The sequence below is a fragment of the Hyperolius riggenbachi genome, chromosome 3 (assembly GCF_040937935.1).
Source record: "Hyperolius riggenbachi isolate aHypRig1 chromosome 3, aHypRig1.pri, whole genome shotgun sequence".
NCBI lineage: Eukaryota > Metazoa > Chordata > Amphibia > Anura > Hyperoliidae > Hyperolius > Hyperolius riggenbachi.
Genome location: NC_090648.1, coordinates 3,053,372 through 3,073,240, shown reverse-complemented (window position 1 = coordinate 3,073,240; position 19,869 = coordinate 3,053,372). Strand labels below are relative to the sequence as shown.

The window sequence follows — 19,869 nt, the reverse complement described above, 5'->3', positions numbered from 1 at the left end:
ATGTCACTACATTACCAGTCAGCACATCCACCCCCACCTCACCTCCAGCCATCCGCAACCAGAAACGTGTCCACAATGTCCTCACATACCACATTATCTGCAGAGAAATATATCACTACATTACCAGTCAGCACATCCACCCGCCCACCTCACCTCCAGCCATCCGCAACCAGCAACGTGTCCACAATGTCCTCACATACCACATTATCTGCAGAGAAATATATCACTACATTACCAGTCAGCACATCCACCTCCCCACCTCACCTCCAGCCATCCGCAACCAGCAACGTGTCCACAATGTCCTCACATACCACATTATCTGCAGAGAAATATATCACTACATTACCAGTCAGCGCATCCACCTCCCCCCCCCACCTCCAGCCATCCACAACCAGCAACGTGTCCACACTGTCCTCACATACCACATTATCTGCAGAGAAATATATCACTACATTACCAGTCAGCACATCCACCCCCCCACCCACCTCCAGCCATCCGCCACCAGCAACGTGTCCACAATGTCCTCACATACCACATTATCTGCAGAGAAATATATCACTACATTACCAGTCAGCGCATCCACCTCCCCCCCCACCTCCAGCCATCCACAACCAGCAACGTGTCCACACTGTCCTCACATACCACATTATCTGCAGAGACATATATCACTACATTACCAGTCAGCGCATCCACCACCCCACCTCACCTCCAGCCATCCGCAACCAGCAACGTGTCCACAATGTCCTCACATACCACATTATCTGCAGAGAAATATATCACTACATTACCAGTCAGCACATCCACCTCCCCACCTCACCTCCAGCCATCCGCAACCAGCAACGTGTCCACACTGTCCTCACATACCACATTATCTGCAGAGACATATATCACTACATTACCAGTCAGCACATCCACCCCCCCACCTCACCTCCAGCCATCCGCAACCAGCAACGTGTCCACAATGTCCTCACATACCACATTATCTGCAGAGAAATATATCACTACATTACCAGTCAGCGCATCCACCCCCCCACCTCACCTCCAGCCATCCGCAACCAGCAACGTGTCCACAATGTCCTCACATACCACATTATCTGCAGAGAAATATATCACTACATTACCAGTCAGCGCATCCACCCCCCCACCTCACCTCCAGCCATCCGCAACCAGCAACGTGTCCACAATGTCCTCACATACCACATTATCTGCAGAGAAATATATCACTACATTACCAGTCAGTGCATCCACCTCCTCCCCCCCCACCTCCAGCCATCCGCAACCAGCAACGTGTCCACAATGTCCTCACATACCACATTATCTGCAGAGAAATATATCACTACATTACCAGTCAGCACATCCACCCCCCCACCTCACCTCCAGCCATCCGCAACCAGCAACGTGTCCACAATGTCCTCACATACCACATTATCTGCAGATAAATATATCACTACATTACCAGTCAGCACATCCACCCCCCCCCACCTCACCTCCAGCCATCCGCAACCAGCAACGTGTCCACAATGTCCTCACATACCACATTATCTGCAGAGAAATATATCACTACATTACCAGTCAGCACATCCACCCCCCCACCTCACCTCCAGCCATACCCAACCAGTGACTCTTCTCATCCAAGGGAGCGGGCTCACTCACAATTCATGTGTGGAGCTGCATCTCATCCAAGGGAGCGGGCTCACTCACAATTCATGTGTGGGGCTGCTTCTCCTCCCAGGGAGCAGGCTCACTCACAATTCATGTGTGGGGCTGCTTCTCCTCCCAGGGAGCAGGCTCACTCACAATTCATGTGTGGGGCTGCTTCTCCTCCCAGGGAGCAGGCTCACTCACAATTCATGTGTGGGGCTGCTTCTCCTCCCAGGGAGCAGGCTCACTCACAATTCATGTGTGGGGCTGCATCTCATCCAAGGGAGCGGGCTCACTCAATTCATGTGTGGGGCTGCTTCTCATCCGAGGGAGTGGGCTCACTCACATTTCATGTGTGGGGCTGCTTCTCATCCAAGGGAGCGGGCTCACTCACAATAGATGTGTGGGGCTGCATCTCATCCAAGGGAGCGGGCTCACTCACAATTCATGTGTGGGGCTGCTTCTCATCCCAGGGAGCGGGCTCACTCACAATTCATGTGTGGGGCTGGTTCTCATCCAAGGGAGCGGGCTCACTCACAATAGATGTGTGGGGCTGCATCTCATCCAAGGGAGCGGGCTCACTCACAATTCATGTGTGGGGCTGCTTCTCATCCCAGGGAGTGGGCTCACTCACATTTCATGTGTGGGGCTGCTTCTCATACAAGGGAGCGGGCTCACTCACAATACATGTGTGGGGCTGCTTCTCATCCCAGGGAGCGGGCTCACTCACAATTCATGTGTGGGGCTGCTTCTCACCCAAGTGAGCGGCTCACTCACAATTCATGTGTGTGGCTGCTTCTCATCCCAGGGAGCGGGCTCACTCACAATTCATGTGTGGGGCTGCTTCTCACCCAAGGGAGCGGGCTCACTCACAATTCATGTGTGGGGCTGCTTCTCATCCCAGGGAGCGGGCTCACTCACAATTCATGTGTGGGGCTGCTTCTCATCCAAGGGAGCGGGCTCACTCACAATTCATGTGTGGGGCTGCTTCTCATCCCAGGGAGCGGGCTCACTCACAATTCATGTGTGGGGCTGCTTCTCACCCAAGGGAGCGGGCTCACTCACAATTTATGTGTGGGGCTGCTTCTCACCCAAGGGAGCGGGCTCACTCACAATTCATGTGTGGGGCTGCTTCTCATCCCAGGGAGCGGGCTCACTCACAATTCATGTGTGGGGCTGCTTCTCATCCAAGGGAGCGGGCTCACTCACAATTCATGTGTGGAGCTGCTTCTCACACAAGGGAGCGGGCTCACTCACATTTCATGTGTGGGGCTGCTTCTCATCCCAGGGAGCGGGCTCACTCACAATTCATGTGTGGGGCTGCTTCTCACCCAAGGGAGCGGGCTCACTCACAATTCATGTGTGGGGCTGCTTCCCACACAAGGGAGCGGGCTCACTCACTATTCATGTGTGGAGCTGCTTCTCACACAAGGGAGCGGCTCACTCACAATTCATGTGTGGGGCTGCTTCTCACACAAGGGAGCGGGCTCACTCACAATTCATGTGTGGGGCTGCTTCTCACACAAGGGAGCGGCTCACTCACAATTCATGTGTGGGGCTGCTTCTCATCCAAGGGAGCGGCTCACTCACAATTCATGTGTGGGGCTGCTTCTCATTCAAGGGAGCGGGTGTGACGCTGTCGATATGACATATCGAATGCGTCATGGAGTTACGAACGCCAGTTCTTCGCAAACCAACCAAACTGACAGTTGTTGGTTTAAAATCCCCTTATTTTTTCTCTTACACCCTGGCTGCTAACAAACCCTGGCTATGTGGTAGCTTCTAATTACAGCTTTCGCACCTCCATGTGACAAAGTATTTCCTGGGCTTTCAGGGACCCCCAACCAGGCAGAAAGGGAGAAATCTCACCCCTACACTGTCCTTCTCCAGACTGGTAGGAACCGACCGAGCAGGAGTCCGACACTTAGCTGCCTTGTGGCCTGAGTTGAAAGGAGACAGGAATGATCCTTATCACGCCATCTGGCGGCACCCAAAGATTCAACAAACTGTAGAAACTATATTTAATAAATAGGCACAGTTTGGTAATATTTCTGGTGTTCCCAAGATCGCAGTTCCCTCAAATTCACGGAGTTTATTAGATTCCACATGACACTGGTCCTGAGAGATTTTCAGCCCTCTGGATCTTTCAGAACCAGTGCCAGTAAGGTGAAAGGGGGGGGGGGGGGGGGGGGGGGGGACGGTGCTATTAGCGATCCAGACTCCTCGTGTTTGGTATTAGCAGATTCACACACTTACGCTGATTGTGAATATTCATTCGGGTTCTTGATATTACCTACGGGCATGCTGAGAGCGGGCAAAATATGAATTGGCCCAAAACCTTTCCCTGCCTAAGGGGGCACTGCCTTATTCAAATTGCAAGGCTGGACTTGTATGTGTCATAACTCCTCCCACCTACAGTGAGGAACAAAACTGACATGACCCAAAAGTCCAGGTCCTTTACCTTCAATCTGACGCCTAGTAACATCCTGGCAGCCCGCAAGGACACGGGCCAAAACCTCCATCTTGGAACTTTCTAACAAAGGCCTGTTGGCCGCATGGCAACCGCCATTTTGGACATTACGCCAAAGACTTGCGATTGCCGCATGGACTACCAATAACGGTATTTGAACTGTGTATATTCTGACATTCTGTTCCTTTTCCTCTCTTCTCTCTGTCAATCAATCGGTTCTAAAATAAGCTGTGTGTATGTAGTTTAGAAATAAACTAACGATTTTTATCGTTTAGTTGTGTGCCTTTTCTGGTCATCTGATTGCTGCTATAACAAATCTGCCCTCTGAAGAGTCAGTCATACTACCGCATTGTTTTATGATTTGCTTATGATTGTTGATTTGCTAGCTAGGTTGTAAATAACCGTTTCTTCCTTCTAGGATTAGCTAGTACCAGATTTCCTGTGCGAAATCGATAACTTTCGTTCCTCGATTGTAAATACAAAATCGAGATTGCATCATATAGGGACCCAGTAACCTTTCTTTAACGTCACATTGCTCACAGTCTTTAAGCCGTCGGAAGTAACTATTCCCCGAACGGTGACTGGAGCGTGTTGAACGCGATTGGGCTGGCTACCGTATTATGATAGCGGGAGTCTCTTTCCTCCCTACAGAACTTGAGAGAGTGGTAGCAGTTTATTTACCCGATTTCCAGCGCAAAATCGATATTTTTAGTTTACCGATTGTATATACAATCAGAATTGTACATGTATGGGCACGTCCAACCAATCTTAACCGTTTACTACGCACACAGTGAATTTGCCTCCAGCAGTCTCTAGTGCATGAGACCTGCATGGCAACAGTGACCTAGTAATACGGGATTGGTGGATGTTTGTCCCATTACATATTGTCGGCAGCTGCGCGACCAATCTTTATTGTCAGTCTGTTCACCGTACTTCCTGCGTATGCTAACGGGAGCAGATTAGACGGGATTGGCACGCTCTGTCGCCCTTTTCTTTCTTCCCTCTGACGATCCAGCAACCGGTCTCGTTGTCCGTCTGCGCCCGTACTTCCTGCGTACGCTAACAGGAGCAGATCTCGACGGGATCGCGGGCTGGATGGTCACAGCGGGCTCACTCACAATTCATGTGTGGGGCTGCTTCTCATCCAAGGGAGCAGGCTCACTCACAATTCATGTGTGGGGCTGCTTCTCATCCAAGGGAGCAGGCTCACTCACAATTCATGTGTGGGGCTGCTTCTCCTCCCAGGGAGCGGGCTCACTCACAATTCATGTGTGGGGCACCTTCACATCCAAGGGAGTGTGCTCACTCACAATTCATGTGTGGGGCTGCTTCTCCTCCCAGGGAGCGGGCTCACTCACAATTCATGTGTGTGGCTGCTTCTCCTCCCAGGGAGCGGGCTCACTCACAATACATGTGTGGGGCTGCTTCTCATCCAAGGGAGCGGGCTCACTCACAATACATGTGTGGGGCTGCTTCTCATCCAAGGGAGCGGGCTCACTCACAATACATGTGTGGGGCTGCTTCTCATCCAAGGGAGCGGGCTCACTCACAATTCATGTGTGGGGCTGCTTCTCATCCAAGGGAGCAGGCTCACTCACAATTCATGTGTGGGGCTGCTTCTCATCCAAGGGAGCAGGCTCACTCACAATTCATGTGTGGGGCTGCTTCTCATCCAAGGGAGCGGGCTCACTCACAATACATGTGTGGGGCTGCTTCTCATCCAAGGGAGCGGGCTCACTCACAATTCATGTGTGGGGCTGCTTCTCACCCAAGGGAGCGGGCTCACTCACAATTCATGTGTGGGGCTGCTTCTCCTCCCAGGGAGCAGGCTCACTCACAATTCATGTGTGGGGCTGCTTCTCCTCCCAGGGAGCGGGCTCACTCACAATTCATGTATGGGGCTGCATCTCATCCCAGGGAGTGGGCTCACTCACAATTCATGTGTGGGGCTGCTTCTCATCCAAGGGAGCGGGCTCACTCACAATTCATGTGTGGGGCTGCTTCTCATCCAAGGGAGTGGGCTCACTCACAATTCATGTGTGGGGCTGCTTCTCATCCCAGGGAGCCGGCTCGCTCACAATTCATGTGTGGGGCTGCTTCTCATCCAAGGGAGCGGGCTCACTCACCATTCCTGTGTGGGGCTGCTTCTCATCCAAGGGAGCGGGCTCACTCACAATTTATATGTGGGGCTGCTTCTCATCCAAGGGAGCGGCTCACAATTCGTGTGGGGCTTCTTCTCATTCAAGGGAGTGGGGCTCACTCACAATACATGTGTGGGGCTGCTTCTCATCCAAGGGAGCGGGCTCACTCACAATACATGTGTGGAGCTGCTTCTCATCCAAGGGAGCGGGCTCACTCACAATTCATGTGTGGAGCTGCTTGTCATCCAAGGGAGCGGGCTCACTCACAATTCATGTGTGGGGCTGCTCCTTACACAAGGGAGCGGGCTCACTCACAATTCATGTGTGGGGCTGCTTCTCATCCAAGGGAGCGGGCTCTCTTACAATACATGTGTGGGGCTGCTTCTCATCCAAGGGAGCGGGCTCACTCACAATTCAAGTGTGGGGCTGCTTCTCACACAAGGGAGCGGGCTCACTCACAATTCATGTGTGGGGCTGCTTCTTACACAAGGGAGCGGGCTCACTCACAATTCATGTGTGGGGCTGCTTCTCATCCCAGGGAGCGGGCTCACTCACAATTCATGTGTGGGGCTGCTTCTCATCCAAGGGAGCAGGCTCACTCACAATTCATGTGTGGGGCTGCTTCTCATCCAAGGGAGCAGGCTCACTCACAATTCATGTGTGGGGCTGCTTCTCACACAAGGGAGCGGGCTCACTCCCAATTCATGTGTGGGGCTGCTTCTCATCCAAGGGAGCAGGCTCACTCCCAATTCATGTGTGGGGCTGCTTCTCACCCAAGGGAGCGGGCTCACTCACAATTCATGTGTGGGGCTGCTTCTCATCCAAGGGAGCAGGCTCACTCACAATTCATGTGTGGGGCTGCTTCTCATCCAAGGGAGCAGGCTCACTCACAATTCATGTGTGGGGCTGCTTCTCATCCAAGGGAGCGGGCTCACTCACAATTCATGTGTGAAGCTGCTTCTCATCCAAGGGAGCGGGCTCACTCACAATACATGTGTGGGGCTGCTTCTCATCCAAGGGAGCGGGCTCACTCACAATTCATGTGTGGGGCTGCATCTCATCTAAGGGAGCGGGCTCACTCACAATTCATGTGTGGGGCTGCTACTCACCCAAGGGAGCGGGCTCACTCACAATTCATGTGTGGGGCTGCTTCTCACCCAAGGGAGCGGGCTCACTCACAATTCATGTGTGGGGCTGCTTCTCCTCCCAGGGAGCAGGCTCACTCACAATTCATGTGTGGGGCTGCTTCTCCTCCCAGGGAGCGGGCTCACTCACAATTCATGTATGGGGCTGCATCTCATCCCAGGGAGTGGGCTCACTCACAATTCATGTGTGGGGCTGCTTCTCATCCAAGGGAGCGGGCTCACTCACAATTCATGTGTGGGGCTGCTTCTCATCCAAGGGAGCGGGCTCACTCACAATTCATGTGTGGGGCTGCTTCTCATCCCAGGGAGCGGGCTCGCTCACAATTCATGTGTGGGGCTGCTTCTCATCCCAGGGAGCGGGCTCACTTACAATTCATGTGTGGAGATGCTTCTCATACAAGGGAGCGGGCTCACTCACAATTCATGTGTGGAGCTGCTTCTCACCCAAGGGAGCGGGCTCACTCACAATTCATGTGTGGGGCTGCTTCTCATCCAAGGGAGCAGGCTCACTCACAATTCATATGTGGGTCTGCGTCTCATCCAAGGGAGCGGGCTCACTCACAATACATGTGTGGGGCTGCTTCTCATCCAAGGGAGCGGGCTCACTCACAATTTATATGTGGGGCTGCTTCTCATCCAAGGGAGCGGCTCACAATTCGTGTGGGGCTTCTTCTCATTCAAGGGAGTGGGGCTCACTCACAATACATGTGTGGAGCTGCTTCTCATCCAAGGGAGCGGGCTCACTCACAATTTATGTGTGGAGCTGCTTGTCATCCAAGGGAGCGGGCTCACTCACAATTCATGTGTGGGGCTGCTCCTTACACAAGGGAGCGGGCTCACTCACAATTCATGTGTAGGGCTGCTTCTCATCCAAGGGAGCGGGCTCACTCACAATACATGTGTGGGGCTGCTTCTCATCCAAGGGAGCGGGCTCACTCACAATTCATGTGTGGGGCTGCTTCTTACACAAGGGAGCGGGCTCACTCACAATTCATGTGTGGGGCTGCTTCACACACAAGGGAGCGGGCTCACTCACAATTCATGTGTGGAGCTGCTTGTCATCCCAGGGAGCGGGCTCACTCACAATACATGTGTGGGGCTGCTTCTTACACAAGGGAGCGGGCTCACTCACAATTTCGCCTAAGAGAACAGCCATGAATAAATAATGGTACCAAAACATCCTCCAACAGGAACTTCTTCCAACCATCCAAGAACAGTTTGGTGAAGAACAATCCCTTTTGATGGAGCATGATGGAGCACTGTGCCATTATGCCTGAGTGATAAATGGCTCGGGGAACAAAACATTGACATTTTAGGTCCACGGCCAGGAGACTTCCCAGACCTTAATCCAATTGAGAACTTGTCAATAGGCGGGTGGCCAAACACGCCCTACAAATTTCAAACATTGCTGAAGAAAGAGTGTGAGTGTATGTTTTGATATACAGGTCCCTTACTACCTGGGATGATGATATTTTCTGGGGATCTCGCATCCCCCACTGCACATATGGGCGGAGCTACAAACAGCCAATCAGATTCCACCCATGCATGTCAATGTAAAAATGTAAAAGGCTGCCATTCTCACAGTAATCAAGCCAGAGTCCCCACACTTGGCACAGGTGGTCACTTGGTGACCGAGGTTACAAATCCAGGAAAAGTGGGCAGAGCATAAAACAGCCAATCAAATTTCAGCCATTCATTTTAAATGGGAAAATGTAAACAGTAGCCATTCTTACACGGTTAATTGCAGGGTCCTCAAACTTGGCACACTTGGTCACTACTGGGTGACTGGGATTAACTACTTAAGGACTGCATCACGCCAATGGGTGTGACCACGGCGGCAGCCCCAGGACCGCCTAACGCCAATTGGCGTCAAGTCCTGGAGCTGCAGTTTCCCAGGGAACGGTCGCCCGCATGCGCGATCATTCCCTGCCGCTTCACGAAACAGAGTTCAGTGAATAGCCTGCTAGCCGCCGATCGCGGATAGCAGGCTGCTTGTACACATAAGGGGATAGAAATCCCCTATGTTTACAAGCGTGCAGCGCTGGATGAGATCGGCGAATCAGAGGCCGGGGAGCGCCCTCCTCTCATAGGCTGATGCCTATGAGAGGCGGAAGAGGAAGGATCACCGTCCTGTTCCAAATTAGATGACAGAGGGGAGGGGGGAAGGGGAGGGAGGGGGACGGGGAGAGAGAGCGCCTCGCTGATGCAACTGAAAAAGAAAAAGAATAAACAAAGCCTGCAGCGATCGGACCCCTCCGGGACAAAAAAAAAAAAAAAAAGGAAGAAGGCGAATCCAATCGCTGGGGGGAGGGTGTTTACCACTCTGGTCGTCAAGAAGTTAATATTCAAGGAGATGGGTGGAGCCTTAAACAACCAATCAGATTTGTTTAATTTCAATGGGAAAGCTCATAAACTTGGTAATTGAGTGACTGTATGTCAAGGTTAGAAACAGTGGGAGGAGCCAAAAACAACTAACTTTTTACATGGGAAAATTTAAACTGCAGCCATTCTTACACTGTTAATGGCAGGATTTTCAAACTTTGCACAGTTGGTCATTGGGTGACTGGGATTAATATTCAGAAAAGTGGGTGGAGCCTACAACAGCCAATCAAAATCCAACTACTGACAAACTGTGAAAACCAGTATTTGTGCAATTCTCAAACAACAACAAAACACACAACACCCCCACCACATAATCACAATCTCCTCACAGACAGGTCACCACACACACACACAGTCCTCACAGACAGGTCACCTCCCACACAGTCCTCACAGACAGGTCACCACACACACACACAGTCCTCACAGACAGGTCACCTCCCACACACACAGTCCTCACAGACAGGTCACCTCCCACACAGTCCTCACACACAGTCCTCACAGACAGGTCACCCCCCACACACCCAGTCCTCACAGACAGGTCACCACACACACACACAGTCCTCACAGACAGGTCACCACACACACACACAGTCCTCACAGACAGGTCACCCCCCCCCCCCCCACACACACACAGTCTCACAGACAGGTCACCCCCCCCCCCCCCCCCACACACACACACACAGTCCTACAGACAGGTCACCCCCCCCACACACACACACAGTCTCACAGACAGGTCACCCCCCCCACACACACACAGTCCTCACAGACAGGTCACCCCCCCCCACACACACACACAGTCTCACAGACAGGTCACCCCCCCCCCCCCCCACACACACACACACAGTCTCACAGACAGGTCTACACACACACACACACACACTCCTCACAGACAGGTCACCCCCCACACACAGTCCTCACAGACAGGTCACCCCCCCCACACACACAGTCCTCACAGACAGGTCACCCCCCACACACACAGTCCTCACAGACAGGTCACCCCCCACACACACAGTCACCTCACAGACAGGTCACCCCCCACACACACACAGTCACCTCACAGACAGGTCACCCCCCCCCCCCACACACAGTCACCTCACAGACAGGTCACCCCCCCCCCACACACACACACAGTCCTCACAGACAGGTCACCCCCCCCCCCCCACACACACAGTCCTCACAGACAGGTCTCCCCACACACACACAGTCCTCACAGACAGGTCTCCCCCCACACACACAGTCCTCACAGACAGGTCACCCCCCACACACACAGTCCTCACAGACAGGTCACCCCCCCCCCCCACACACACACAGTCCTCACAGACAGGTCTCCCCACACACACACAGTCCTCACAGACAGGTCACCCCCCCCACACACACAGTCCTCACAGACAGGTCACCCCCCACACACACAGTCCTCACAGACAGGTCACCCCCCACACACACAGTCCTCACAGACAGGTCACCCCCCCCCCACACACACACACACACTCCTCACAGACAGGTCATACCACACACACACACACAATCATCACAGACAGGTCACCCCCCACACACAGTCCTCACAGACAGGTCACCCCCCCCACACACACAGTCCTCACAGACAGGTCACCCCCCACACACACAGTCCTCACAGACAGGTCACCCCCCACACACACAGTCACCTCACAGACAGGTCACCCCCCACACACACACAGTCACCTCACAGACAGGTCACCCCCCACACACACACAGTCACCTCACAGACAGGTCACCCCCCCCCCCACACACAGTCACCTCACAGACAGGTCACCCCCCCCCCACACACACACACAGTCCTCACAGACAGGTCACCCCCCCCCCCCCCACACACACACAGTCCTCACAGACAGGTCTCCCCCCACACACACAGTCCTCACAGACAGGTCACCCCCCACACACACAGTCCTCACAGACAGGTCACCCCCCCCCCACACACACACAGTCCTCACAGACAGGTCTCCCCACACACACACAGTCCTCACAGACAGGTCACCCCCCCCACACACACAGTCCTCACAGACAGGTCACCCCCCACACACACAGTCCTCACAGACAGGTCACCCCCCACACACACAGTCCTCACAGACAGGTCACCCCCCCACACACACACAGTCCTCACAGACAGGTCTCCCCACACACACACAGTCCTCACAGACAGGTCACCCCCCCCACACACACAGTCCTCACAGACAGGTCACCCCCCACACACACAGTCACCTCACAGACAGGTCTCCCCCCCCCCCCCACACACACACACAGTCCTCACAGACAGGTCACCCCCCCACACACACACACAGATCAGACCACCACACACCTACAGATAACGGCACAACATGGCTCAGGAACTGGCACAGCTTACCTGGGTGACTCCTGTACGCTCCCGGGGAGTTGTCCAGGATAACCACACTGGATAAGTCACTGTGAACCACTGAGAGGTCCTTAATGTAACTGCCCAACTCCAATGTGCAGTGCTGCGAGGGAAAAGACATGAAGGTATATCATCATACATGCAATAATAAGAGTGTCCAGCAGAGGCCAGTATTGTGCACTACTAGATAATCCAACTTCTTTATCTGCCTCATACCAGCATCAGAGCCCTGCACAATACACAACTGATCATGTGACCTACAACTTGTTGGGCAAGTGGGAGGGGTTTCTATGGCTTCATCATGTAGAGTAGCTTGCTAGGGGCGGGGCACAGATGACAGTGTTGTATAAAACTCCTCCCAAAAAGATATTGAATAAGATGCAAATGACCCAGGCTGTCATGTAAATGTTATGTTAATGGTTTGCAGCTTTTCATAGAGCGCAGCAGGAGGAGAGCTGGATACCTGCAAGGCTACGGGGGCTGGATGAAGCGTGCGTATTACAACGTCACTGGTGAGCTGGGCGCAGGGTGGGCAGGACGACGCTCTAATCACCGGCAGAGTCAAATACCACCCCCACCCCGCGTAGAGGGCGGAGCTCCTACACAGAGAGCCACACACAGAGGGAGGCACATGATCAGGAGGGGAGGAGTAACAGCATGGAACAGGACACACCTCTCACTTGTAGCAAGACCATGACAAAATGGCCGCCTGACACCTTACTTGCATTCGTGTACAGAGTGCACCCCTCACCTGTCTGTAGAAGCGCCTTCCCAGGATGCCTCTGTTGTTGTCTAGCTTGTCTGCCACGGCAGATCCATAGATCTCCATGCTGGCTGTGAAGACCACCAGCTCGTACCACTGACTGACCTATGTGTGGGGGGGGACACAGGACAAGCCATTATCACTTCCTGCTCAGTAACAATCTCTTTACATGGCAAATGCATCCCCACGCACAGGACTGTATATGTAGTAACTGAACCTTCCACCATTCAACAACTGCCAACTTCCACTGCGGAGGTGGTAACCGCGCCACGTCTGTCCCTGCAGCGGCTGGCACGCAGACCCCCGCTCACCGTACAGACCGCCACGCAGACCCCCGCTCACCGTACAGACCGCCACGCAGACCCCCGCTCACCGTACAGACCGCCACGCGGACCCCCGCTCACCGTACAGACCGCCACGCAGACCCCCGCTCACCGTACAGACCAGCACGCAGACCCCCGCTCACCATACAGACCGCCACGCAGACCCCCGCTCACCGTACAGACCGCCACGCAGACCCCCGCTCACCGTACAGACAGTCACGCAGACCCCCGCTCACCGTACAGACCGCCACGCAGACCCCTGCTCACCGTACAGACCTCCACGCAGACTCCTGCTCACCGTACAGACCAGCACACAGACCCCCGCTCACCGTACAGACCGCCACGCAGACCCCCGCTCACCGTACAGACAGTCACGCAGATCCCCGCCCACCGTACAGACAGTCACGCAGATCCCCGCCCACCGTACAGACCGCCACGCAGACCCCCGCTCACCGTACAGACCAGCACGCAGACCGCCGCTCACCATACAGACAGTCACGCAGACCCCCGCTCACCGTACAGACAGTCACGCAGACCCCTGCTCACCGTACAGACAGTCACGCAGACCCCCGCTCACCCCTCCACGCAGACCCCTGCTCACCGTACAGACCGCCACGCAGACCCCTGCTCACCGTACAGACCGCCACGCAGACCCCCGCTCACCGTACAGACAGTCACGCAGACCCCTGGTCACCGTACAGACCACCACGCAGATCCCCGCCCACCGTACAGACAGTCACGCAGACCCCCGCCCACCGTACAGACAGTCACGCAGACCCCTGCTCACCGTACAGACAGTCACGCAGACCCCCGCTCACCCCTCCACGCAGACCCCTGCTCACCGTACAGACCGCCACGCAGACCCCTGCTCACCGTACAGACCGCCACGCAGACCCCTGCTCACCGTACAGACCGCCACGCAGACCACCGCTCACCGTACAGACAGTCACGCAGACCCCCGGTCACCGTACAGACAGTCACGCAGACCCCTGGTCACCGTACAGACCGCCACGCAGACCCCCTGCTCACCCCGCCACGCAGACCCCCTGCTCACCCCGCCACGCAGACCCCCTGCTCACCCCGCCACGCAGACCCCCTGCTCACCCCGCCACGCAGACCCCCTGCTCACCCCGCCATGCAGACCCCCTGCTCACCCCGCCACGCAGACCCCCCGCTCACACCGCCACGCAGACCCCCTGCTCACACCGCCACGCAGACCCCCTGCTCACCGTACAGACCGCCACGCAGACCCCCGCCACGCAGACCCCCTGCTCACCCCGCCACGCAGACCCCTGCTCACCCCGCCACGCAGACCAATGCTCACCCCACCACGCAGACCAATGCTCACCCCGCCACGCAGACCAATGCTCACCCCGCCACGCAGACCAATGCTCACCCGGCCACGCAGACCCCTTCTCACCGTACAGACCGCCACGCAGACCCCTGCTCACCGTACAGACATCCACGCAGACTCCTGCTCACTGTACAGACCTCCATGCAGAGGTAATGGCTGCATGTGGACTCCTGCTCACTGTACAGGCATGCTTGGACAATGGCTGCATGTTGACTCCTGCTCACTGCACAGGCATGCCGTACAGACCGCCACGCAGACCCCTGCTCACCGTACAGACCGCCACGCAGACCCCTGCTCACCGTACAGACCGCCACGCAGACCACTGCACACCGTACAGACCGCCACGCAGACCACTGCACACCGTACAGACCGCCACGCAGACCACTGCACACCGTACAGACCGCCACGCAGACCACTGCACACCGTACAGACCGCCACGCAGACCCCTGCTCACCGTACAGACCGCCACGCAGACCCCTGGTCACCGTACAGACCGCCACGCAGACCCCTGGTCACCGTACAGACCGCCACGCAGACCCCTGGTCACCGTACAGACCGCCACGCAGACCCCTGCTCACCATACAGACATCCACGCAGACTCCTGCTCACCATACAGACCGCCACGCAGACCCCTGCTCACCGTACAGACCGCCACGCAGACCCCTGGTCACCGTACAGACCGCCACGCAGACCCCTGCTCACCATACAGACATCCACGCAGACTCCTGCTCACCATACAGACCGCCACGCAGACCCCTGCTCACCCCTCCACGCAGACCCCTGCTCACCGTACAGACCGCCACGCAGACCCCTGCTCACCGTACAGACCGCCACGCAGACCCCCTGTTCACCGTACAGACCGCCACGCAGATCCCCACACAGATCCCCACACACCGTACAGACCGCCACGCAGATCCCCACACACCGCCACGCAGATCCCCGCACAACGTACAGACCGCCACGCAGATTCCTGCTCACTGTACAGGCATGCTTGGACAATGGCTGCATGCGGACCCCTGCTCACTGCACAGGTATGCTTGGACAATGGCTGCACGTGGACTCCCGCTCACTGTACAGGCACGCGTGGACAATGGCTGCACGTGGACTCCCGCTCACTGTACAGGCACGCGTGGACAATGGCTGCACGTGGACTCCCGCTCACTGTACAGGCACGCGTGGACAATGGCTGCACGTGGACTCCCGCTCACTGTACAGGCACGCGTGGACAATGGCTGCACGTGGACTCCCGCTCACTGTACAGGCACGCGTGGACAATGGCTGCACGTGGACTCCCGCTCACTGTACAGGCACGCGTGAACAATGGCTGCACGTGGACTCCCGCTCACTGTACAGGCACGCGTGGACAATGGCTGCACGTGGACTCCCGCTCACTGTACAGGCACGCGTGGACAATGGCTGCACGTGGACTCCCGCTCACTGTACAGGCACGCGTGCACTCCTGCTCACTGTACAGGCACGCGTGGACAATGGCTGCACGTGGACTCCCGCTCACTGTACAGGCACGCGTGGACAATGGCTGCACGTGGACTCCCGCTCACTGTACAGGCACGCGTGGACAATGGCTGCACGTGGACTCCCGCTCACTGTACAGGCACGCGTGGACAATGGCTGCACGTGGACTCCCGCTCACTGTACAGGCACGCGTGGACAATGGCTGCACGTGGACTCCCGCTCACTGTACAGGCACGCGTGGACAATGGCTGCACGTGGACTCCCGCTCACTGTACAGGCACGCGTGGACAATGGCTGCACATGAACTCCTGCTCACTGTACAGGCATGCTTGGACAACGGCTGCACGTGAACTCCTGCTCACTGTACAGGTATGCTTGGACAATGGCTATATGTGGACTATTGCTCACCGTACAGGCACGCGTGGACAATGACTGCACATAGACAATCTGCCTACTGTGGACAACACAGGCGCCCCCCCCCCCCCCCTCCACACCCCCAGGAAATCCTAACAAACACAGCCCTCTCCTCCCGGGGGATGGTCCAAACACCACTGCAATCCCACCCAGGAAGCGCCACAATGGAAAGCCCCTCCCAGTCATCCCAGCTGCTGGTTTCATTAGAACACAGCATTAGACAGCAGGCGGAACACTCACTACTTCCAGGAAGAAGTCCACATGTGGTCGCTTATGTACAAAGAATCGCACCGGGTGCTTGTCTATAACAACCTGCAGAGAGAAGGTAGACAGCAGTTAGTGAGAGGTTCTGGGAGAGGGAGGGGCCACACTGAAGCACCACACTCCACCCACCTTTAATATAAAATCAGGGGGCGTACCCGGACGGACTGTCGGCCTCAATACACCATCGTGATGAGAGTGGATCAGAGTCTCATCTAAATCCAGTACAAGAACTTTCCTCTTCACCTGATCTGCAGACACAAAGCCCACGTGAGGAGGATTGCCAGGGGAACAACAGTACAGAACATCACACAGGGAGGGGCTAGTCAGAGGAGGAGGGGCCAGAGGCAGCATCCTAACTATGCCACAGGAGGAGCAGCCCTCAGAGGAGGCAGCCTATCCCTGCCACAGGAGGACGGGCCGCCTAGAGGCAGTAGCCTGTCAAAGGAGGCGACCCCACTGTGCTGCTGCCACAGGAGGAGGGGCCACCCAGAGGCAGCAGCCTGCCCCCTGCCACAGGAGGAGGTACCACACAGAGACAGTAGCCTGCCACAGGAGGAGGGGCCACTGTGCTGCTGCCACAGAAGGAGGGGCCATTCAGAGGGCGCAGCCTGCCCCAGGAGGAGGGTCAGCGTGCCAGGAACATCCAGAGGCAGCAGCCTGCCCCCTGCCACAGGAGGAGATGCCACACAGAGACAGTAGCCTGCAACAGGAGGAGCTGCCACCGTGCCGCTGCCACAGGAGGAGGGGCCACCCTGCCGCTGCCACAGGAGGAGGGGCCACCCAGAGGCAGCAGCCTGCCCCTGGCATAATACAGAGATGACACAGAAGAGAGAGATAGATATGAGAGGATATGGAGTGAAGGGCGGTAGTGCAGAGCACAGATGACATGTACAGGGAAGGTGCAGGCGGCTGGGTACTTACTGAGTCGGTTCCTAGAGGCTGGAGAGAGGGGGAGAATGTCGTACCTCACCGTCTGATACTGGATTACCTGGAGGAGGAGATGAGGAAACATTATACACCATATACATGTATGCTGGAAATGAGCTATGCTAAAATATATATATGGGAGGGGAGAGGGGAGAAACGGTGACAACAGCTTAAAATGGACTGCAGAGAAAGAGAGATATTTGGTACTTCAGAGCGCTGAGACAGTAGCGAAGGTAGATCGCTAAAAGAAGTGGGGACAATTGTTGCCAAGGCATTGATCCTAGAAAGCTGGAGAGGAGGTGCGGTACCTTGTTTTGAAGCGACAGTGAAAGGGGGGGGGGGGGGGGAGAATAACGAGTGCAGGAGGTTGAAAGTCCAAAAGCAAATCTGGAGAAATTTACAGACCAGAAATGTAAGTTTGATAGAAGACGGAAATTGCTTGCCGCTGAGCGTAGGGCATAACTTAAAGGAATACTTAAGTCAAAATCAAAAAATGATATTTACTCACCTGGGGCATCCCTCAGCCCCCTGAAGCTGGATGGTGCCCTCGCAGCATCGCTCCAATCCTCCTGTCCCCGCCAGCGGCTACTTCCGGGTTCGGCGACAGCCGCTGACAGGCTGGGAATGCGAGGGATTTTCCGCGTTCCCAGCCGCTATATCACCCTCTATGCTGCTATAGCGTATATGTTATACGCTATAGCAGCATAGAGGGTGATATAGCGGCTGGGAATGCGGAGAATCACTCGCGTTCCCAGCCTGTCGGCGGCTGTCGCCGAACCCGGAAGTAGCCGCCGGCGGGGACAGGAGGATCGGAGCCAGGCTGCACCATACAGCTTCAGGGGGCTGAGGTATGCCCCAGGTGAGTAAACATTTTTTATTTTTGACTTAAGTATCCCTTTAAGATACCACTCAGGGAGAGCTGTGTGTTGTCCCCGGTGCCATCCGACAACAGCAGGGCTTGTTCATACGCTAGAAAACCCTTTTTTACCTCCAGGATGACCTTTGTTATAGGTGTGGAAGATTGTATGACTCCCCTGTCATACGATCTTCCACACATACAACAAAGGAACAATGTACAGACACGTGGTCTGACCACAGCTCTCCAGCAGAGGGAACACTGGCTACGGAGGACACATGGTGACATACCTGGTCACTATACACACAGGGAGGGGACACAATGTACAGACACGTGGCCTGACCACAGCTCCCAGCAGAGGGAACACTGGCTATATATGGAGGAGGACACATGGTGACATCATACCTGGTCACTATACACACAGGGGACGCAATGTACAGACACGTGGCCTGACCACAGCTCCCCAGCAGAGGGAACACTGGCTATATATGGAGGACACATGGTGACATCATACCTGGTCACTATACACACAGGGGACACAATGTACAGACACGTGGTCTGACCACAGCTCCCAGCAGAGGGAACACTGGCTATATATGGAGGAGGACACATGGTGACATCACACCTGGTCACTATACACACAGGGGACACAATGTACAGACACGTGGCCTGACCACAGCTCTCAGCAGAGGGAACACTGGCTATATATGGAGGACACATGGTGACATCATACCTGGTCACTATACACACAGGGGACACAATGTACAGACACGTGGCCTGACCACAGCTCCCAGCAGAGGGAACACTGGCTATATATGGAGGAGGACACATGGTGACATCACACCTGGTCACTATACACACAGAGGGGACACAATGTACAGACACGTGGTCTGACCACAGCTCCCAGCAGAGGGAACACTGGCTATATATGGAGGAGGACACATGGTGACATCATACCTGGTCACTATACACACACAGGGGACACAATGTACAGACACGTGGTCTGACCACAGCTCCCAGCAGAGGGAACACTGGCTATATATGGAGGAGGACACATGGTGACATCATACCTGGTCACTATACACACAGAGGGGACACAATGTACAGACACGTGGTCTGACCACAGCTCCCAGCAGAGGGAACACTGGCTATATATGGAGGAGGACACATGGTGACATCATACCTGGTCACTATACACACAGAGGGGACACAATGTACAGACACGTGGTCTGACCACAGCTCTCCAGCAGAGGGAACACTGGCTATATATGGAGGACACATGGTGACAGCATACCTGGTCACTATACACACAGGGGACACAATGTACAGA

General features: G+C 55.3%; 1 protein-coding gene across 2 annotated transcripts in view; it reads right to left on the bottom strand.

Moving 5' to 3' along the window:
- CTDNEP1 (CTD nuclear envelope phosphatase 1) overlaps positions 1-19,869 on the bottom strand; it is a 61,422-nt gene that overhangs the window by 13,698 nt on the left and 27,855 nt on the right. For both annotated transcript variants that reach the window (XM_068271951.1, XM_068271950.1), the window contains exons 2-6: positions 17,678-17,744; positions 16,886-17,004; positions 16,733-16,804; positions 12,917-13,033; positions 12,157-12,268 (exon numbers count right to left, since the gene is read on the bottom strand). In XM_068271951.1, the coding sequence (XP_068128052.1) occupies positions 12,157-12,268; positions 12,917-13,033; positions 16,733-16,804; positions 16,886-17,004; positions 17,678-17,744 (487 nt within the window). The remainder of the gene's footprint in view (positions 1-12,156; positions 12,269-12,916; positions 13,034-16,732; positions 16,805-16,885; positions 17,005-17,677; positions 17,745-19,869) is intronic.